At 55.9% G+C, this 21940-nt stretch overlaps 2 protein-coding genes across 21 annotated transcripts in view; one reads left to right on the top strand and one right to left on the bottom strand.

Moving 5' to 3' along the window:
* SGSM3 (small G protein signaling modulator 3) overlaps nucleotides 1-1334 on the top strand; it is a 38747-nt gene extending 37413 nt beyond the window's left edge. For all 8 annotated transcript variants that reach the window (XM_023631734.2, XM_023631735.2, XM_070253673.1 and 5 more), the window contains 3 exons: nucleotides 247-369; nucleotides 488-548; nucleotides 804-1334. In XM_023631734.2, coding sequence (XP_023487502.1) covers nucleotides 247-369; nucleotides 488-548; nucleotides 804-884 — 265 coding nt within the window. In that variant the 3' untranslated portion in view covers nucleotides 885-1334. The remainder of the gene's footprint in view (nucleotides 1-246; nucleotides 370-487; nucleotides 549-803) is intronic.
* A 179-nt stretch (nucleotides 1335-1513) lies between these two features.
* Nucleotides 1514-21940, bottom strand: part of MRTFA (myocardin related transcription factor A) — a 194201-nt gene continuing 173774 nt past the window's right edge. For 7 of the 13 annotated variants that reach the window (XM_070253668.1, XM_070253669.1, XM_070253670.1 and 4 more), the window contains 11 exons: nucleotides 21602-21657; nucleotides 19165-19240; nucleotides 18081-18242; nucleotides 13886-14061; nucleotides 13286-13417; nucleotides 10479-10732; nucleotides 10062-10237; nucleotides 7935-8953; nucleotides 6808-6960; nucleotides 6416-6476; nucleotides 1514-3042 (listed from right to left, as the gene is read on the bottom strand). In XM_070253668.1, the coding sequence (XP_070109769.1) occupies nucleotides 2528-3042; nucleotides 6416-6476; nucleotides 6808-6960; nucleotides 7935-8953; nucleotides 10062-10237; nucleotides 10479-10732; nucleotides 13286-13417; nucleotides 13886-14061; nucleotides 18081-18242; nucleotides 19165-19240; nucleotides 21602-21657 (2780 nt within the window). In that variant the 3' untranslated portion in view covers nucleotides 1514-2527. Of the gene's footprint in view, nucleotides 3043-6415; nucleotides 6477-6798; nucleotides 6961-7934; nucleotides 8954-10061; nucleotides 10238-10478; nucleotides 10733-13285; nucleotides 13418-13885; nucleotides 14062-18080; nucleotides 18243-19164; nucleotides 19241-21601; nucleotides 21658-21940 lie in introns of all 13 variants that reach the window. The other 6 variants (XM_070253664.1, XM_070253665.1, XM_070253666.1 and 3 more) reach the window with 1 other exon arrangement.

Consider the following 21940-nt stretch of genomic DNA (forward strand, 5'->3'; position numbering starts at 1 on the left):
GCCATGGGGACAGCAGGCCCCTGAGCGTGTCTCCCAGTGTGGAGGAGAGGAGCAAGGCCACTCTGTGAGAGCTGGCTGAGTGGAGGAGGTGGGGTTGCCTGAGGAGGCAGCCAAGTGGAGGGAAAGGGGTGGGGGTGGGGTCGGAGGAGCCCCGGAGTCTAGGGGCCCAGTCCAGCATGGAGGGCGGAGCCTACCCACCGTCTCAGACGACCCCGTGGACGGCTGTTCCTCCCCGCCTGTCCCCAGCGAGCAGGTCTTGCACCTGTGGCTGGAGGTGCTCTGCTCCAGCCTGCCGACGGTGGAGAAGTGGTACCAGCCTTGGTCCTTCCTGCGCAGCCCCGGCTGGGTCCAGATCAAATGTGAGCTCCGGTAAGGACTCTGTCACCAGTGTTGGGTTTCTGGAGCCCCGACCTGTGGCCTGGGTCGGGGGGAGGGGCGGGACAGAGCCTCCTGAGGGCGACTGACAGCCTCCCCCCTCCCCCTGCAGCGTCCTCTGCTGCTTCGCCTTCAGCCTCTCCCAGGACTGGGAACTTCCTGCCAAGAGAGAGGTGGGTGGTTGGGGGTGGTGCTTGGCTGGGCAGCGTGCCTTCCCCTCAGGGGGCTGGGGGGTGGGCAGGCCAGGTGTCTCTGCTGGCAGATCACCCCAAACACTTCCTGGGTGGCTGAGGCAGGGTCCCATGGAGACCCTGAGTGCTGGCATCGCCTGTAGAACCATTCTGGCCCTGCCACCTTGGGCTTCCTTGCTTTGTGCCCCAACACCCCTGCCGTGTGCTCATGACAGTGAGGGCCTGTCCTGTGTGCAGGAGGAGAAGCAGCCCCTGAAGGAGGGTGTCCAGGACATGCTGGTGAAGCACCACCTTTTCAGCTGGGACATAGATGGTTGACGGTCTTCCTCCGGCGGCCCTGTCATGCCGAGGCCTCCCCCAACCCGTCGGCTACAGGGCGGCCCCTTCCTCAGGCAACAGGAGAACAGCATGGCCCTGGCCAGTCTCTGGATGAGGTGGCCAAGGTCCGGCCCAGGCTCTGGGGTCAAGTGAAGGAGACACTGCAGCTCTGGCCGGGCGCCATGGGGGGAGACTGGGGACATGGCCCTGGGTGCCCCAGAGCGTCGCTGGAGGGCAGGGCCCAGCTCAGCCTGCTCTCCTGGCCCCAGGGGGAGGGCAGCCAGGGTCTTCACGGAGGCCGCGGACCCCAACTCCACTGTTGGTACTGACCAGAAATCTCCCGAGGTGGGAGCCACCTCTTTTCTGTCAGTTTTTGCTCAGGAAAGGAATGGGGGTGGCTAAAGGATCCTTGGCCTTTTTGCTTTGTAAATAAATAGTGTCTTTGAGAAAGCACCTTCTATTTTCTGTCCAGTCAGGGCTGTACAGCTGTTTATCCAAGGTTCTGCCCTTCCTGGAATGGTCTAGAATGCACAGCCAGGTCGGGGAGGTGACCCCCAGATGCTAGAATGCCTCAGGCCCTAGCCGTACCACCCACCTCTTCAGTGGGTTGAACAAGATGGACTACTGAGTCGGTGTTTTTGTTTTTTATTTTAAAAAGTCCACACAGCTTCCCACCTCGCTCCCAGCACTGGTTTTGGTGACGCCATCCCTAATCCTTTATGAGTGACAGGCCAGAAGGGAGGCCAGGCCCGAGGCAGGAGGAGGCCACAGCTTGAGGGCCACCTCTGCCCCACCACGGGGCCAACATCCCTTCTGTCCCAGGGCCTTGGTGGCTGCAGTGAGGCAGTGGGACGGAATGTGGGCAGGTGGCCAGGAAGCATGTCTGCCCTCGTGGCACTGATAAGGAGCAGGAAGCAGGACAGGTGGGGTACAGGCTGTGGCGGGGTGTCTACATGTCAAACACACGTGATGGGTGGGGCCGGGTAAGCGGCGTCCAGCCCCACTATGTGCACAGTAGGATGGGAGGGAGCTGCAGCCACCTCCCACCCCAAAAATATATGCATATATATGTATGGCGATATATAATATAGAGGTATATACACCTGTACAGAAAACGTTTCCACCAACTACTAAAGGGTTACACTACTCAAGACACTAAAATGGCAGGGAGCCCCCTCCCAGGGAACCTGGGAGCCTGGGAGCCTAGGGGTTGGCATCATGGGGAACGGAGAGGTGGAGGCCCAGCTAGTTTCTTCCCTCGCAGGGAAGCGGGGAGAGAAGGAAGGAGATTCGCGCCCTCGCCTCAGCCCTGGGCCTCACCTGCCTGAGCAAACTGCAGCCAGACACTGCACCTCCGACCTCACACAAGGAGGTCAGGTAGACTGCCCCTGGTCTGTGCGGGCCTCCCAGACCCCGGAGGGGACCCAGAGCTGCTGCTCGGCAACTCCTCTCCTCAGTGAGCCTGAGCCAGGTGTAGGGACGCCCTGCTCCGGCCTCCCAGGGAGGGGAAGCAAGGCCCGTGATTGTCAGGACTCACGACCACGCGCAGAGGCTGGGCAGGCAGCAGAGAGGAGAGCTCCGAAGAGTTCCTGAGGCTCCCCAACTTCCAGGCCTGCCCGTCCCCCGGCTCTGCAGCCTGAGAGCTACAAGCAGGAATCCCAGTGCAGCTGCAGGTCGTGGCCATCGAGGAAGTCTGTGGAGAAGAGGCTGGGGGCCGTGGTGCTGAGCGGGGCCAGGCTGAGCACGGGGCCACCCGACGACAACTCCAGCCAGTCCATGCTGTCCAGGTGGCCGTCAGCCAGGTCCAGGCCCACGCTGTTGGGCTCAGGGGCAAAGTGCAATTCCGAGGTGTCCATGGGGGAGGGGGGGTGGTCCAGGATGGCAGAGCTGCTCAGCATCTGGCTGTGGAGGTCATCAATGAGGGAGAGGGACTCTGGCCCCTCGTGCCCGCTGGTCAGCAGGGGGAGCCCCGTGCTGCTCTCCAGGAAGTCCTCCAGGCGCCCAGGGAGGGCAGGGGAGGCTGATGGAGGCGGGGCAGCCTGGGGGAGCTCAGCGGAGGGTGGAGACTGTGCGGCCAGGGGTGACGCGCATGCCGCTGTCGACGGGGGCTTCTCTTTCCCTGGCAGGGATGGTGGCTCCTTGAAATCTGCTGAAATTTCTGCCAGTCAAGAAAATGAATGGATGTCAGAAACTAGGCCTGAACAGGACCTGAAGTTGGCCCCTACCTTACACCATGTACAAAAATTAATTCAGAATGGATCAAGGATCTAACTTTAGGAGCTAAAACTACAGACCTCTAAGAAGAAAACAGGAGAATATCTTTTATGGCATTGGATTTGGTAATGATTTCCTGGTTATGATACCAAAAACACACACAACAAAAGAAAAAATAGATAAATGGGACTACATAAAAATTTAAAACTTTGGTGCATCAAAGGACATTATCAAGAGAGTGAAAAAGACCACCCACAGAATGGGAGAAAATATTTGCAAATCATGTATCTGATAAGTGATTCATATCCAGAATAAAGAACTCCTACAACTCAACAACAAAACCCAACTGAAAAATGGGCAAAGGACTCAGACATTTTTCCCTTAGAAGATATACAAATAGCCTATGAGCACATGAAAAGATGCTCCACATCATTAGTCATCAGGGAAATGCAAATCAAACCACAATGAGATACCACGTCACACCCACCAGGATGGCTATTATAAAAAAATTTGAAAAGAACAAGTGTTGGTGAGGACAGGGAGAAATCAGAACCTTTGTGCCTTCTTGGTATGAATGAAAATGGAGCAGCTGCTGTGGAAAACAGTTTTATGTTCCTCAAAAAGTTAAATATAAAATTACCATATGATCCATTAATTCCAATTCTGGGTATATACCCAAAAGAAGCAAAAGCATGGAATCAAAAAGATACTTGTACATGTGTGTTCATAACAGCCTTACTCCTGACAGCCAAAAGGTGGAAACAAGCCAAGTGTCCATCCATGGACGAATGGATCAATGTTGCATATCCATACAATGGAACATTACTCAGCCATAAAAAGGAAGGAAATTGTGACACATGCTACAACATGGATGAACCTTGAGGGCACCATGCTAAGTGAAATAAGCCAGAAACAAAAGGACAAATACTATATGATTCCACTTATATGAGGCACCTAGAACAGTCACATTCAGAGACAAAAAGCAGAACAGAGGTTACCAGGCACTAGGGGGAAGGGAGGAATGCACAGAGTTAGTGTGTAATGGGTAACGAGTGTCAGTATAGAAGGATGAAAAAGTTCTAGAAATGGGTAGTGGTGATGGTTGCACAACACTGTGAATGTACGTAATGCCACTGAATTGTACATTGAAAAATGGTTAGAACGGCAAATTTTATGTATATTTTACCACAAGGAAAAAAAATTATGTAGAAGCCAGGCTTGCTTCCTGACCCTCTAAGTCCTGTCCCTCCTGCTCTGCTTCTGTCCCAGCTGGACATGCTGCTCTCACCAGACAACCGCTCCCTCCCCGTCATGACCCGCCAACCTGCCCAACTGTCACCACCAGGGACACTGTTGGCCCCACCCATGCTGTTCAGATGCCCCCTTCCCTTGGCATCCTTGCCACCTCTCTGGCCACTTCTCAGTGTCCTTCTGGGGGCAGGCAGCACCCCCAGCTCCCCCTCTCTGCCATCTCTTCAGTGCTAGAGCTCCAGGCCTGCTCCCTCTCCGAGAGCTGCTTGCACAGTCTCTCTTCCGGGGTTGCCACCTCCCTCCCAGTGTCAGTTCCTGTCTAGACACTGGGAGCTCCCGAACTCTCAGCCAGGTCTCTCTCCTGAGCTCCAGGCCAGTCTCTCCACCTGCCCCTGAGCACCTCCCGGCCCAGCGGCCTCAGTCCACCTGCACTTGTGAGAAACACACTGAAGCCCCATGGTAGACCCTGGAATCCAGGGAGCCTCCCTAAGATCAGAAGTGATGACCTCGAGAGTAACATCTACTGAACTTTTTTTTAAAAAATGGAGGTAAAATTTACCATTTTCAAGGGTACAGTTCCATGGCTGAGCTCTCACTTTACCCGTACCATCTCATTTCACCCTCTCCCCACTGACAGGATGAAAGCACTCAGAAGGGAGCCTCCACACACTCTGCCTCCCCCCACCGGAAGCCAACCCTCCCAACCCTGCACCCTCCTCACACGCAGGGCCTCCCCCCAGGCCTCCCATGACATGCTGCTCCCTGCTCCCCTCCACAGGGAGCCCTCTGCAGAGAGCTGTCCAGACTTGCCACCTCCCTCACCCCAGCCCCACTTCAACTGGCTTCCAGCAGGCAGAGGCCCACAGTCCCAGTGCGGCACCCTGGCTGAGGTCATCGACGGCCACCACAATGCTAAGCCCATGGCCAGTTCTTGGTCCCTGTCTTCCCTGACCGCTCATCAGCAGCCCTTGGCTTCAGGACTTCACTCTCCCACCCTCTGCTCAGCCTCACCTGCTTGTGCCCCTGCCTCCACCTCGTCTTCCTCTCTGCTCACCCAACATCACGGCTCCCAGTGCCAATTTAGATGCCAGCGACTCCCTAATTCCTGCCTTCAGCCCTGACCTTGCCCGGGCTGCCCTGGGACATAGGTCAGGCTGACAGAGGCTGCCCTGCTGTGCCCCCCACATGCCCCACTGGAGCTCCCTCGGCCTCATGCTGCATCCAGGTAACTCAGGCTGAGACCCTTGGTGTCACCCTTGGCTGCCCTCTGGTCCTCTCATCACATGCCTAATCCATAAGGAAATACAACGTGCTTTCTCCAAAATATACCCGACTCCAGCCCTTCTCCAATTCTCTGCTCCCTCCCAGGTCCGGGCACCCTGGCCTCTGGCCTGGATCACTACAGTTGCTTCCCCCGGCTCCCACCCTTCCAGCTGGCCGATCCTCCACTCAAAGCTGTGCGAGGGCTTCCAGACTCAGGGCCCCTCCGTCCCACATGCACAGGCCTCGGGGTCTGCTGCAGCCTCTGACTTCTCGCCCAACCCGCTCCCTTCCTACACTCACTCCACTCCTCCAACACACCCGGCCCTGCCCTCCCGGGCGCCCTGGGTGCTCCCCCAGGGATGCCCATGGCTAAGTCTGCACCTGCTCAATGAGACCGACTCTGACCACCCCCCATGCATCTGAGACCCTTCCCTGCTTTTCACAGCACTTCCTCTTATTTACCTATTTTACTTACATTCACCTCCCCACGCTAGACTGTGAGCTCCACAAGGTGAACGTCTCTATCCTGCTCACTGCTCCATCCAGGCTGCGGGCAGAGCGCCCCACACAGTGGGCGCTGGCTAAAGCAACTGTTTGTTGAGGGCTGCAGCCCCCACGGGTGTTCTCGCCCAGGCCCTGGAGACGTATGCATCTCAGCCATTGCTATGTGCAAAGTACAAGACCTGACACCCATGAAGTGTTCAATAACTAAACAAAAACCAATCCATCGACCAGCCCGGGACCGGAGACAACCTATGAAGAAAGGAGGAGGTGGGGTGGCAGCTCGGGGGTCTGGGCTTTACCTCCACTCTGAATAAGAATGTCAAACAGGTCATCCATTTGCTGGCTCGAGGAACCATTCTCCTGTGAGACAAAAATAGGAAAAAAAGATGAAAATCTAGAACAGGAGGCCCCCAGCCTGGCTCAGGGCATAAACCCTTCCTTCTGCCCTTGAGCTAGCAGCCAGACCTGCAGACCCCACCGGCCTGTGCTCAAGCTCCCAGAGCCACACTCACTCTGCTGGGCCAGGCCCTGGCACGCTGACCCATAATGACCCGCCCCCAAGGCCTCTTTACCTATGAGACTGGTTCCTGCCCGCCCCCACCCTCCAGCAGGACCCTGGGGGCCTGTGGGAGCCCAGACCAGCAGCCTAGGCAGCCCCCACCCCAGCCAGGCTCCAGTCTACCTTCTTCACCTGCTGTCTGGGCTGCTGGCTCACGGCTTCCTCATAGCCAGGCGGCTCCTTCTTCAGCAAAGAAGTGGGGGTCCCAAAGAGGGGCTGTGCTGGGTGCTCCAGGTCCATCTGGGCTGGTGGGCCAGGGGCTGGAGAACCAGGCTGGGACAAGGGCTAGACAGGAAAACGGTCAGAGAACCAGGGGCGGGGTCAGGGAAGCGACCCAGGGCCCCGTACACTCTGGGAGAGCAAAGGGGGAGGCACCTACCTTCTGGGCCAGAACAACTTTGCTAGCCATGCTGGCTTCCAAGAAGCTTTCATGGAAGCCAGTGGAGTTGGGGATACAGGATAGGGGAGACCCTGACCTCTGACCCTGCAGAGAGTAGGGTAGGCATGGGGTGACTGGCTGCCTGGGGTTTTGTACAAGCCACGTGAGGGCGAGGGAGGGGCCCTGGGCTGACTCCCCCTCTCCTCCCTTTCTGCCTGAGGCTGCTCAGGAGTCCCATCTCTCTTCCTAAAGTGCCTGGTTCCTGTCACTGTCCCCTCCACCCCAAGCTCCACAGGGCTGAGGCCACACAAAGCCTGAAGCGGCCTCACCCTTGGAGCAGGCTGGGTGGAGGGTCTGGGCTATGAGGGTGTCAGCAGCAGAGAGCCAGTTGCCAATGACACCTTGGTGGGGGACAGCTGGCCTCTTTGAGGGGAGGGGGAGGAGTGGAGCTAGAACCAGACTCAGCCTGGTGGCCCCCGCTGGCTCCTGGGCAAGAGAGCCAGGCCCACAGCCTCCCTCAGGCAGGGGCTCCCCTGATTCTTACCTGGGCCCTGTCCCACCCCCATGGCGCAGAGGGAGGAAAGGGCCCGGCCTGGGTGGGGGCTGCTCAGGAACCCTCTACCCAGGTACACAAATGTTCTGATATCAATGGCCAGACCCTCATGGCTGTGGGTTCTTGAGCAGGCCCCTTAAGCTTCCCAAGTCTCAGTACCCTCCTTGGTGACATGAAAATGGTGACCTCTCATTTTGTAGGGCTGAAGGGAAGACTAAAGGAAGCAAGCATAGCCTGCCCAGCCATGAGGACACGTGGTAACCAGGGCTGTCATTATAAGTATCTCCACACCCTCCTGTGGCCCCTGCCCCTCTCACACCCAGGTACCTGCTGGGGGCTCCCGCTGGCCAGGCCAGGGCTGTCTGCATTCTTATTGGTCACGGTGAGGACAAGGTGGGTCCCTGTGGAGTCAGTGATGAGGGTGGGAGGTGTGACCCCCTTGATGAGGCCGGGGCCCTGTGGGCCCATAAGCAGCTGGGGGGTGGGGGCCGGCTCAGGCTCGGGTAGCACGGCTTCCTGCTTCACCACCACAGCCGGGGGCACCAGGGCACAAGTGTCTGCATGGTGGGCAGTGGAGGCTGCCAGGCTGGGGCTGAAGGAGTGAGCAGGGCCCGGGGGCTGCCGGCTCAGCTGGCAGCTGGAGAAGCTGTTCTCCTGCTTCACTGGGGGGCCAAGAGTGACCAGGGCCGGGGTGGGGGATGGGGCTGGCGCAGGCTGCTGGGCCCGCTTCTCCTGCTCCAGCTGCAGCTTGAGCCACTCCACCAGCTGCTGCTTCTGCCGGAGCATGCGGGTCAGCTCCTCGATCTGCTTGTCCTTTTCCTGCAGCATCTGGTCCTTATCACGTCCTTCCAGCTCTGCCCGCACCCCAGGACTTAGGCAGCAGGACCCGGCCCGGGTGCCCTCCTCCTTTACAAGGATCTGCAGTGGTGAGGTCTGCAGGGTGAGCTGGGTCAGTGGCGATGTCACCATCTCACCAAAGGTGTCCCCAGGAGTGGAGTTCTCGTCGCCTGTGCTGAGCAGTGAGCGCTCTGAGGGGGTGGGAGACACGGGGGGTGTGGAGCCCGTGCTGCCAAATTTCACCACTCCATTGCTGGTCACCGTGGCCACCACCACTTCGGCTGGGGCCAGGCCTGCTGCCACCAGGGCAGGCCCTGTGCTTAGCCGGGTGGCTGGGAAGGCTACCACCACCTCGCCAGCCTTGGGCAGGATGGAAGGGGCGGCAGGAGCCTTGGGGGCTCCCGGGGCAGGGCTGGCTTGTTCTTGGTAGGCACGCAGGCGCTCAATCAGGTCTGTCTTGGTGCCTGAGACAGGCAGTGAGCGCAACTTCAGCTCCTGCTTCAGCTCTGCTACCTGCAGGGGGGTCGAGAGTCAGGGCAGCAGGGGGACAAACTAAGGTGACTGGGTCCAGGCAGGAGGACAATCAGGGAGGATGAGAGGGATGAGCTTTTTGTTTGTCAGGCCTCTTCCATCCGGGCCCCACTAGCCAATTCAGAGATATCAACCTCCTGACCTTCCCACAGCCCTGGACGGGGAGGTATATGTCCCCCAGGCCCAGCCTCCAACCTTTCCCCATCCTCACCACACCAGGGCCTAGTTAAAACATCCCCTAACCCCGTGTCTGGGCACGACACGCCCTCAGCTGTCCCCAGCCCCAGCATGGGGTGTGGTGCTCAATTATTAGGACTGACTGGATTGTGCAGATGAGAAAACTGAGCTCACAAAAGGAAACTAACTTCTTCAAGATCCACAGCTAGTGAGCGACAGGGCTAGGAGTTAACTTCAGGTCTGACGGACTCCGAGCCCGTGCCCAGCTGCCCCCACAAGAACTGACGTGATGGGATATGGTCATCTCTCAAGAGGAGTTAGCCTGGTTCAAAGGACAAGCTCCGGAGGGAGATTTTGGCCCATTCCACCTTCTGAAAACAGGCCAGGCCCAGGCATGACCCCACCCTCTTCCCTGGCAGACACAGCACTTGTACAGCAGATCTGGTGGCGAGTTAACTGGCAGAGTGGAAAAGGTGGGGGTGTTGAAATTAGCCCTGAGTCTGAATCTGGGCTCTACCACCAGCCAGGTCTGCGACCCTAGGCAAGCCTGCTCATCCTTAGGCGGGGGTAACACTCCCCGTTTCTCACACTGCCCCGTACAGGTCAAGGAAGACAAGAGGCATACAAGGGCTTGGTAAGCCCCAAGGCCCTGGACAGATGTTGGCTGATGTCATTAATGATAATGACCACAAGGACCAGGCTGATGTCAGGGCTGACCAGGGCCAGGCAGGCCTTGGAGCAGGTTCCAGGTGCCTCTGCTGGAAGAGACCTGAGTCTGGAGCTCTGCTTTGCCTTCTAGAGCTATGGGTCCTGGGCTGGTGCTTTCCCTAAAAACAAGCACCCAGACAGACCCTATGGGAGGCCAGGCTGGCAGTGGCTCAAGTCCTCTAGTGGGAAGGGGGCAACCACCTACCTTCATGTCGTCCAGGTTGGCAGGCAGGGCTCCCGGCTTGCCAGTTAGTGAGGTGCTGTTCTGACGTGCCAGCCCACTGGGCCCAGGGGTGCCCGAGCTGGAGCTGCTATTGGTAGTGGAGAGGCTGCGCACTGGGGGGGCCCCACTGCTTCCCAGAGCTTCACCTGCCGGCCTGAGAGGAAGAAAAGGCAGAAATGAGCAACTGCCAGGTGTCGCCCTCGGCCTCTGCAGGGTGAGGTAGAGAGGGGGCTGGGGTGAGGGCCCTGTCCGCAGGCTCCATCTGGGGACCACTCTTGCAGGATCCAGACCAAAGGGGCCTTGAAGATCTGGGGTTCATCCACACCAGCCCTGGCATGTGCCTGTCCCAGGGAGCCCGTGGGCAGGATGGGGGCGGTGCCGAGGTGGGCTCCTACTTTGGCGGGGCAGGCAGGATGGTCTGGTAGTTATAGTGCTGCTGCTGCTGCTGGTTGAGGATCTGAAGCTGCAGGAAGAGCTGCTGCTGCTGCAGGATCTTGGCGTAGGAGGAGTCCATGGGGGGCGCCCCCTTGTCCTGCTTTTGGTCCGGGGGGATGTACTGGTGATACTTGAGCTTCTTCACCTTTGGCTTCAGCTCCTTGGCTTTCTTGCTGCGCTGTGACTTCTCACTGGCAGCCTTGGGTTGGCTTTGCTGAGAACACAGGGGACAGAGGGCGCCATCAGGGGGCAGTCTCAGGCTTCTCAGAGTGAGGCCCCCAGGTGGGAGGCTGGCAGCCCTCCCACTGTGCCTGATTAGCTTCTGAGAAGGCACCGTCCACCACTCTGCCCTGCTCCACTCACCCCTGCTGGACTGTACCCCTCCAGAAGCAGAGGCCTCATCAGTGCCCAGATGTGTACGAGGGAGGGAGGAAGGGCTGACAGAGGGGGCTGTGCATGGCCCAATTCTGAGAAGAGCTTCTAGCCCAGAGGGAACATCAACCAAACGCAGACGTCACCATGACCCCGAGCAAAGAGCGAACAGACAAGAAGATAAAAACCACCGGCTTATGGAGCTCGTGCGGTCCACACTAGTACTTTACAAAGGCCGTGTCACATAGACCAGCAAGACCCCCGCCTAGGAAGGAACTAGTGTGTCTACTTGAAAAGGAGGAAACAGGCTCAGAGACGTCACTTGCCCAGGGTCACACAGTGATCTTGATCTCACCATGTGAAGGAGCTGGAATCCAAACCAAGGACTCCAGAAGCTCAAGTTTAGTCACCAAATGGGCTTCCAAAGACTCCCTGCTGGCACACGGGGTGGCCACCCAATGGTCTCGAGGGTCACCAAGGACCAGGCAGGGCCAGCAGGTCATGCTTGTGAGGCCTGTCCTTGGGGCAGGGAAGGGTGGAGTCTGATGAGGGCAAAAGTAAGCAGGGGTGTGCCAGGCAAGGACTGGAAACCCTAGAAGGTTCTGAGCAGTGAAGGGTAGACAAAAAGGTGGAGACAATGCAGGGATCAGCTGGGGTCTTGACCAGGTGGCAGTGGGGGCCAACGGGAAGGTTTGGGTAGAGTTAACTAACTGGAGGAAGAATGGATGACAGGAGCATGTGGCAGGTGAGCAGTTCAAAGGTTTAGGGTTTTGAGCTTTGGCAACTGTGACAACGGTAGCCCCTTCATGGAAGTCAAGAGGTTCTGGTTTTCCCGAAGAGGATGGAAAGAGGGAGGAGAAGGTGCAGAGCTGCTGAGGCTGGAGCTGACAGAACACCAAAGTGGACAGAGATGGGCCCGCAGAGGACCCAGAGCAAGGCTGCGGGAGCAGTGGAGTGCAAGAGAGGGAGCACAGAGGCTGAGGGCGGGGCCCGGGAAGAACCCACTGAAAGGGAAGAGGATGGGAAGCGAAGGGAAGGGCAGCCACAAAGGCAAGGGAAAGCCAAAGAGTGGAGAGGGAGCGTGACCCGAGAGCATGAAAGGCAGATGGGGGCTGGGATTGGAATTAGGGACCCTTGAAGGAGATGTTTCAGTTCACCGGAGGGGCTGGGGAGCCAGCCCACACAGGCTGAGTCGCCACCCAGAAAAGAGGAAGAGTGGACAAACATACACACATTTATTCTTCCAGACGTGCGGTGGTCAAAGGCAAGCAGCAGTCATGCGACAAGGAGCAAGTCTGAGGGAGGAATCTTATGGGGGAACCTCTGACCTCTGCGGCTATCAGGAACAGACTGCAGAGGCAAGAGAAGTGCCCCTGATGGGGAAGCATCCAGAGCCAGCGGAGTGCTCTAGAGCACCAGCAGCCCCAGGAGGAGGTGCTCACTGCTTCCCCTGGGACTGGGGGAAGCCAGGAAACTTCCTGTGAGCAGCAGGGCCTCGCAGAGACAGTGCAAACAGGACAGACCTGGGGGAGGGGGGCCACACAGGAGGGCATCGGGGATCCCTGTAGCACAGCAAGGGCTCAGCCAAGGTGAGAGAACAGGAACCTGGATGGTTCTAGAGCGGCCGTGACAGCAGAAAGAGGAGAACACGGATGGCCAGAGATTCCCAACCAGGGGCGAGGTTTGCACGGACTAGAGAATAAAACAAGACAGGGAACCCTGCAAGTGACAGCGGGAAGAAAGGGACACGCCTAGCAGGCACAGATGCAGCCTGGGGAGGCGGCAGTCCAGGCCAAGGTCCCTGAGACCCTGGGGGCAGGAGGCCCTGCAGGGCAGGGAGGACAGGCATCAGCTCTCAGTGCTGCTGAGCTTAACCTCTGAGCCCAGCAATGTCCCCACACAAAGGTCCCCAGGGGTGTCTCGTGGGGTCGATGTAAACCTTCCCCCTTCAGGTATTTCAGGTGAGGGCTTGGAGGAAGGGAATAAAAACAAACACCGGACGCTGCCAGCTGTGTGACCTTGGGCCGATGTCTGCACGTCTCGGTTTTGTCGCTTGTAAAACAGGGTTCTGTTACTGCCTCACAAGGCTGTCAGTGGACCAGATGGGTGGTGTGGGTGGATGTCTCCATGGGGAGGGCAGGAACAAGAGCCTGGACAGCCCAGTCCAGAGTCTGGCACACTGTGCTCAGTAAACCGTGGCTATGACTGTGACAGCCAGTGGCACATGGAGAGAACAGGAAGAACTCTCACATGACCTCAGGGACCTTTGCTGGGCCCTGACCAGGGGGAGAAGATATGCATGCCCACCTCCTGCAGTTGTCCCCACACTGGATGAAGTCACAGCAGGGCTCAGCGGGGCAGAGGGAGGGGAGGGCAGTGGGCTGGAGAAGTGTACCTTAATGAGCGTGGGGGTAGGCTTGGTGGTGGGGGCCGCAGTCCCGTTGGTGAGGCTGGGAGGCAGAGGAGGCTGCTCTGCCGGGAGAAGCGTTTCTCCAGAATCCGGGCCCACTGGGAGTTGAGACACAACCTGAGAGAGAAGGGGAGAAGAGGGCACCCTCTGTTTCTGGCTGCTCCGGAGGGCACGGCCATCTCCAAGTGGCCCAGAGGTAGGTGGCAGTCACCTCCTTGGATGCCACCACTATCGGGGATGAGAAGAGCAGCCCCCAGGGTGGCAGGGGGAGAGGGCACCAGAAAGGGAGAGACTGAGGGTGGTAAAAAGATTCATGAAGTGAACATGCTCAGGAGAAATGGACTGTTCTGAATGCGCGAACCCAGGGCGGGCCACCGAGGCTTGTGACAGGCTGGCTGAGGCTGGCTGGAGCGGGGCCCTGCTGCTGACATCTCCCTCCCCACCATTGGGACTCAAGCAGCCAGCTCCTGAGGCTCCTAATAACAACAGGCCTCAGCTTCCCTGCAAGAGACCTCACTCTGGGCAGCTCTGGCAAATCTGGAGTCCTGGGGGAGCAGGGGAAGCATCTAGAACAAGTAAGCTCACCTGAGTGGAGGATACGGAGGTGGCACTGGGCAGTGGCTCGCTGACTCGGGCTTCCAGGGGTGACGGCACCGAGCCCTGAGACTCATGGCTGGCAGGCTGCTCAGGGGATAAGGCATCGCTGCTGTCCTCATCGAAGGAAGAGCTGTCCGCTACTTTCGGGTAATTCACCTGGCCCACTGAAAGCCAAAGGCATAAGACTCCACCTCTGGCCCCAGAGCATGGGAAGAGAGGCCTTGCTCACTAGCCAGAGGCTGTCCCAGCAGGATGCCTGCTCTGTGGCGCCCAGCGAGGCAGACAGGAGAAGGGTGCCCAGCAGCCAACCTGCCTTCTGGGACCAAAAGAGCTCTAGGAGAGCTTGTCATCATGATCTCAAAACAAGGGCCAGGAAGATGTTACCGGTCATCAAGGCGCTCCCCTGGGCGAGGAAAGGCCTCGTCTTTAGCCTCTGCACTCAGCCTTCAGAGTCAGGTCCCAGCCTCCCTCCCACCAGCCTGCCGCCTCCGCCACCTCCTCTGTTTCCTTGCTATTAAAAGTACTTTAATTCCATCCTACAGCTGCACAAAACTCTCCTCTTCCCCCAGAGGCTTGTGGACCCTGCAGTGAGGGCTCTGAGCCTGTGATGAGAGACCTCGTGAGCGCAGGTGACAGCCTCGAGAGTGCAGCTCCCCCCCCCGGGCTGCCTGAACTCCCCAAAGGTCAGGAACGGGGTAAGGAACCTCCTGGAAAAGGGGCGCCCACCTGCACAGGTGAAACAGGATCACTGGAAGTATGGTGACCTCCCACTAGTGGCCAGTGACTCCCAGAGACCCAAGACTTGGGAGCAGTGGCCACCAGAAGAAAACCCCACCCAGCTGCTGTAACTGCCCTGCCGTGCCCCACAGTCAAGGCCAGAATGGCCATGGGCACATGTGCTCCTGAGGGGCCCAGTGTGGAAATCCTAGGACACAGAGGGAAAGAAAGATGGGAACAGGGGCAAGTAGGATATTTCAAAAGGTTCATGTCCCAACCCCAGCCTCAGCACTGTCGGGGGAAGAGGTCGTGCACCGGTCTGCTATCCACCCAGGAGGAAGTGAGGCAGAGGTCACAGCACAGACGTGAGCTGCTGGCCACACGGGAAATCTGCTGTGGTGGGAAGACCACAGATAAGGAACAAGAACAAGCCTGTAACTCTCCCAGCAGACTCTTCCTCTCCAGGGCCATGCCCTGAGGCTCTCACCTCCCTGGGATCTGGAAAGGACGCACCTGGGCTGGACCCTCCACTGACTGACTGTGGGTGATGGAGCCAGGAACACCCTCACTGGGCTGGCTCACACACACTCTCGGTCACCTGTCCTAGCAGGGGCATGCCTGCAGTACATGGAGGGGACAGAGCTTGCTGACCACCATGTACTTCATGCTAATCACACATCTAGCTTTTCTCCCACCATCTCTTAGTCCCAGCAAGGAGACCTGCTGTGAGACAACAGCCCAGGAAGCTGCTAGCCACACTGGAGAAGCCCAAGGACTGGTGCAGGCTAGGGTCAGTGCAGAGTCTCTCTCTTTCTCTCTCTACTGTGGCCAGGCATAGGCCAGGTGCAGGAAATGGAGGTAGAGACAGGGTCCCTGCCCTCCAAGGGCTTATGGTCCCATCGCCTTGGAGCACAGTAAATGCTCTGCTAGAGGGAAACGTGGACACTGAGAGGACACTGAGGAGAGGCTCAGGGAAGATGTCCTGGAGGAGAGAGCCCTGGCATGAATCTTACAGATCAATTGGGGGTGGCCTAGAAGAAAGGGTGTGAGAGTGCGTGAGCGTGTAAGTGGATATGAGTATGTGCTGGGAGTGGCCATGGAGAGTGTGCAGGGAGACGGTGGGAGATAAGGCAGTCTGAAAAGTCCACTCCCATGCCCCCGTTCTCAGCAGGCCTCAGAACTGTCTTGGCTCCCTCCTGCTCTCCACACTCAGCTTTGCCTCTTCCTTCTCGTCCACCTCAGCCTGGATTCGATTCCCTCCTCCTCCTCTTATCCTCCCAGCTCCTCAGCCTCTCCCTTGACTCCCTCCTCTCAGCCCATAAACCTGCTCCATCTCTCCCAGCCTAAAAATCCTTCCTAAGCCACCCTCTCCCTTTCTGTCCCTTCTCCACTCACCTCTTGAGTAATCAAGTACATCTTCTGTCACCATTTCCTTTCCTCCTATTCATTCCTCGACCTGCAGGATCTAGCTTTTGCTGGTAAATGCTCCTTTCTCTCAAGTCACCCACGATCTCACTGGCAAACTAAACTACTTCCCAGTCCTTAAACAAGCCGTGTTCCACCAGGCCCTCAGGCCATTGCCCATGTTGCCCCCTCTGCTTGGAATGTCCTTCTGTACCTTCTCTACTTGGTAAACTCATTCAACTTCCAGGTTGACCCCAAATGTGCCATATTGTCTGTGGTACTTCCTGGGCCCCTGCCACCATGCCCAACCCTGAAAGAATCCTGTCTCAGCTGAGCTCCCACTGCACCTGACCACACGCCCCTTAGTCTATGTTGTCCACCACAGCAGCGGTCAGCTGGCCTGTCATGAACATTACTGCAAACAGCAGCAGCCCTTGCGTGCGTCTCGCCAGGAGCCAAGGACTGCACTGGATCCTTTATATCCATGATTGCCTGTGAGCCTGCCAACTGTCCCGCAAGCCAGGTGACTCAGCTACAATGTCACAGGACCATGGCCTTTCTATTACACGGCACTGGCATCTGACTGGGAGTCAGACTCAGAAATCATTTGTTTCTACATCAGTCTTCTCCCATCAGACTGAATTCTTTCAGAGCAGCATCATATTTTGTTCATCTTTGTAACTGCAGGACTTCACACGGGGCCCGGCATGTTGCCAACTCTTGGCAAACATTTATCAGATTTAGGCTGGCTGGAGAGTCCAGAACTGACCTTGGCCCGAACATGACCCTGTAACTAGGGGCTGTTTTGGAATCCTGTGAAGACCTAGACAGGAAAACACTGAGATGGGGCAGGATGAACGCCAGGCCAAAGTGGTGAATTAAAAGGACTACAGCTCCCAAAAGGAAAGGGCTGTTGGGGCCCAGGGTGTGCCAGCCTCCAGCACGGCGGCCACCTCCTCCACTGCCCGGCCACCGTCTGCAGTGCAGATCAGGCCTGGGAAACCACAGTGTCCTGTGACTCGGGGCTCAGGTTCAGGGCCCATGGTGGCATGCTGTGGGGTCAGCTCCTGTGGTTCCCTTTCACGTTCTGCCCAAAGAGCTAACTCACTATTACAGTAGGAACAGTGGAGCCTCCTTCTCCTGAAGGCAGGGCTACCTCTGAGGGATGGGAATGCCTGGCCTTGTCTGGGACCGGATCTTGGGCTCACTGCAGCAAAGGAGACAAGTCGTACCAAGAATTACCAAAACCTAAGAGCATCACATCCGAACACCTGACCATGGCACATGAGGCCCTGCACTCCACCCGCCTCCCACCTCACATCTTGACAGCCCCTCCTCCAGCTTCATGTCCAGGCTGCTCCTGGCCCTGTGCTGCTCTCCCTGCCTGGAGCACATACTCCCCCCTCCACGTACACTTTAATTTCTACTCCCCTGCAGCCTCAGTCTTGGCCATCACCTCCTTTGACACCACATCCCTGCCAGGCCAGGCTGGGTAACCCTCTGCTGTGTGCCCAGGCAGCCCGTGCTCCCTCCGGCACAGCCCTGCCTGTCTTGTCGTTCCTGTTTACCTACCTACATCCACCCCTAGGCATGAGCTCTGTAAGGACAAGGGGCTTGGCCTACTTTGTGGGGCTGTGGTCCTAGCACCCAGCATACTGCTTGGATCAATCAATATTTGTTCAGTGAAATATCTGTGGAAAGTGCCAGGCTAGAAAAAGAGATTTCACTAAGAAAAAGAACAGACTTTTAATCCCTAGCATCTCCACGTGTTCACACACCTCAATCCTGACATCAGTCAACCCTGTGAGAAAGGAGTAAGGTCCTGAGTTTACAGAGATGAAGGTGGACAGAGGCCTCTCTGTGACCTAATTATTTGTTTTGGCATGGCACTGATCTCTGAGACCATGGGCACTGTCCCAAGATGATATGGCCTGTTTATCAGGCTCTACACTCCACACTTCAGTTTCCCAAGTCTAAGCAGGAAGTCAAAGACCAAGAAGCCAAGAGCCCCTCCCTCTGCATCTGGCCTGCATGTCCACGCAGATGGCTGGGGTCCCCTCACCAATGATGGCTTCTTTCAAGCTGGACTCCACAGGCAGGATGTTCTTCTCCACCAGCTCCATGGGGCCAGGCCTCTGTGCGATCTTCTCGTTGAGGTCATCGGCCAGTCTGGCTCTCTTCAGCTTCAGCTGCTTGGCCTGGAGGGAAGGCTCAGCCGACGTCTCTGTCCGTGGGAGAGAATGCAGGGCAGGAGGATGTAGGAATGGACCTGGTTCTGCCCTGGGAACTCCAGAGCAGCCCTCCTTCCCTCTGGGGAAGGAGCAGAGACCATCAGAATGGAAAGCACATCCCCGGCAGAGTAGAATGGCCTGGCTTGAAGTGTCACAAGGACAGAAGAAGGGGCCCCCACTGTGGACAGTCTGTGGTCACACACAACAATGGTCACCAGGCACAGGCCAGCCCAGAGGATTTTCTGAGGTGGAGCTACAGAGTTGAAAATGCACCAGACGATGGAGTGGTCTTCCCTCTCCCTCAAGTTTGCTGTGTTACGGGGCCAATCCACCTCCCTGATCTGGGTCTCAGTGTCTTCGTCTGCAAAATGTGGGGTTCAGACTAGGATAGTTCTCTTCCAACCCCAAAGGTGGCTCAAAAGTAAGCAAAAAATGGATAGATTCATGCTTCTTTCAGCAGCCAAAACCTTTCCTTCACTAGAGTGTGGAAAGAAGTGTGTACTGGGGCCGGGTGGAGTATGTCTACAACGATCTTACTTGTACATCACAGGTGCTCAAGTAAATGCTGAGTGAATGAATGAATGAATGAATGAAAACAGAAAGCAAATGCATTTTAAAACAGATTGTGGAGGAAAAGATTTCATACCAAGGGATGATGAGACCCAGGGCCCCTGCATGGCCACAAGAGAAAACGGCAAGCCAAGCCAAGAGAAAGTGACTGTGCATCTTTGGGAATTCCCAAACCCAGGGGTGACTGCACAGCACTGCTGTCTTACTATGGTAAGGCTCTGGCTTACCAACCGCTGACAGAAATGGGAGTGGTGAGAAAGAGGGAAGAAGAAAGGTGGGTGGTGCAACAGTGAGAAGAGAATGAGAACATGGTTTAGAGGAAGAAGCATTTCCAATATAACACACCTTCCAAAATGTGCATCCTGACCAGCTCCGATCTCTCTGGCCGGGAACGAATCTTCCGTTTCAGGTAGTCCTCTGTCTACAGAAAAAACACACCAGGAAGCTCTCAAATCCAGGTCACAAGGTTACAGCATGGACAGGACCAGAAAGTAGCTGCCGCTTTAGTGGCTGCTGTTGGTCACCTCCGCAGCCCCCATGATCTCAACTTGGAGACTGCAGGGTTCTGAGGCAAGGGGAGGCTGGCGGAGGCAGGCCTGGGGAGGATGCATTCATTTCCATGCACCTGCCCAGGGCACCATCATCTGTCAAGACCACTTGTCTTGTCTCTCTGAGGCTGGACTACTAAAGAAATTTTTTAAAAATCTGTTACTTTTCTTATCATAAATGTAATATATGTTCATAAAAGAAAATTATAAAGTAAAACAACAATAAAAATTTTTAATCATCCCACTGTTAGTATTTGGAGATATTTGTTTCTGATCATTCTTCCTGCAGAAGTTTAATTTTGCAGACTTATAATCATATTGAAAATAATTTTATATCTTATTTAAAAAAATCTAGTATTGTGTGATCTCATGAGCATTTTTCCATTCATTCTGAACGGCTGCCAAGTAGAATACTAATTTTGACACATAGTATCACAGCTCTAGTTCCTTGAAGTCCAGCATCTTCATTTCTCCATTTCTGAGACTCCAGGAGAACTAAATAAATCTCTTCACAGTCCCAGAGCCAGCCCACTGCCCAGCGCCCATGTTCTGATGTATCTCTGACCCTAGATCTGTCTAACTCCAGAGCCTGTGCTCTCAACCCCTGCACCAGAATTTCTCAAACTGTAGGTCAAGACCATCAGTGGATCAAAACCAGCACAGGACAGGACACTGCAGAGTAGAGTAGAACAAAACATGAAATGTCAGAGCACACTGCATGGAGTAACAGTATAGACCTGGCCCTTGTCTGCTGCCTCAGTGCTCTGACGGGGCAGCTCTGTGCCAGCCCAGGGGTGACGCTGAGCTCTCCAGGAGACAGTTTCAAGCTGTGAGCTCTGGGTCTGTCAGCCCATGTGCAGGGGACAGAAGCACTGCCGCAGCTGCTGCAGAAGTTGGCAGAACGGGCGTCGGACACTGAGGTCTTCATGGACATCAGAGGAGGGAGATTTCCTCAGCCATCAGAAGTTCTGAACAGTGGCCAAGGCCAAGGCAGAATACAGTATTGATTAAGAAAATACCCGGAGTCCACAGACCAAGGTTTGAGTCCCAGCTTCGCCACTTACTAGCTGGACAAGTTAGTTAACCTCTCTTAGCTGCAGCTATAAAATGAAGATAATAACACCTAATTTGTAAGAGCTGATGTAAGCATAAACAAGAAAATGACATTATTTCACATACAAAAGTGCTCAAGAGAACAGCAGCTGTTCTAATTCATTCATATTTACTCCTTGCCTCCTTGAGAAGCAGTCCGGGACATCACACCCAGTCTTACGAGTGGGTCGGGGGCACAGGCAATGCCATTCCTTCCTCCCACTGCTGTATCCTCTAACACTCCCAGCAAGTAAAACAGTGCAGTTTGTTACTGCTTTGGTTCCCATTACCCATGATCTCATTCTTCCCATTCACTCTAAGAATTAACCATGATTTTTCTTAGAGAATTAAAAATAAAATAAAAAGAGAAGACAGTAAGAAAATCTTGGAGGTCAGTATCTCGGAGTCTCTGAAAGAGCTGTTGGTCGGGAGCCATGGCCTACGATCCTCCATTTGGGGAGGTTCTCTTCCCTTGTCTTTCACGTAAAAGAAAAAAGTGAAGGGAGTGTGAGGCGGAAGCAGCCTCCAGCGACTTCCCCTTCTCCACCCACACTGGGCAGCAGAATATCCCCCGAGGCCCCTGAGGGAACTGAAACCGAGGGGAGACACCGCAGCAAGCCAGGTGCTGCTGCATGAACCTAGGCTCAGAGGGGGCCCCCGCTGCCGCTGCCACAGCCTCAAGCGGACACTGGCTGCTCAGGGCACATGGAGACCAGGGAGGTTTCCTGCCCCTCAAAAGGCCCATCCTGGAGAGGTGTGGGCAGTGCAGCCACCGATATGGAGGGACCACCACTTAGCAAGCTTTTCCATGGCTGGTGTTTGTGTCCTAACCATGTACAAAAGCTTAAGTGGAATTAAAGATGGGAAAGTACTAGCGGTCTCCAAAGCAAGAGGAGGAGGATCAGTGACCAGCACATACACCTAAATACAATAAAGGAGAAAACTCATTCTGACCATGTTCCGTATCATTACGCTGGGAGATGGCTCGGGGTGGGGATGAAGTAGAAAAGGCAGAGCTTTCTCTTTAGAACTGAGAGGCAAGGGCTGACCTGGAGGCAGGCTAGACGGGAAGGAACATAACCAACAACGCAACAGGCTCTGAAAGTGCTCTTTGGAGGCCCGGGGGGAAGAAGGCGCCTTACCCTGGCCCGCTCCAAGCTCCTTCTCTGCTCATGAAATGCAGCTGGACTTTTCAAAGCTGTTGGGAAAAGAATCATAAAAGAATTACTTTATAGAGAAGCATCATGCCTACCACTACAAGTTACAGTGGAGAAGGCATCTTAAATTCAAGTTAATTTTAGCAGTATTCTTAATATAAGCTGAAGTGAAGAGGAAAATGGCACTTGAGTAAGCATGTATCCTTACGGTTCAGCTGCCCCAGTAAAACAATTTTGCTTACTTTATTCCTAATAGGAATAGTTATTGCCTGAGCTTGGGCTCTATAAAGTGCACCCACAGAAGGCAACTTTGAAAAATATCCT

The sequence above is a fragment of the Equus caballus genome, chromosome 28 (genome assembly GCF_041296265.1).
Source record: "Equus caballus isolate H_3958 breed thoroughbred chromosome 28, TB-T2T, whole genome shotgun sequence".
Taxonomy (NCBI): Eukaryota; Metazoa; Chordata; class Mammalia; order Perissodactyla; family Equidae; genus Equus; species Equus caballus.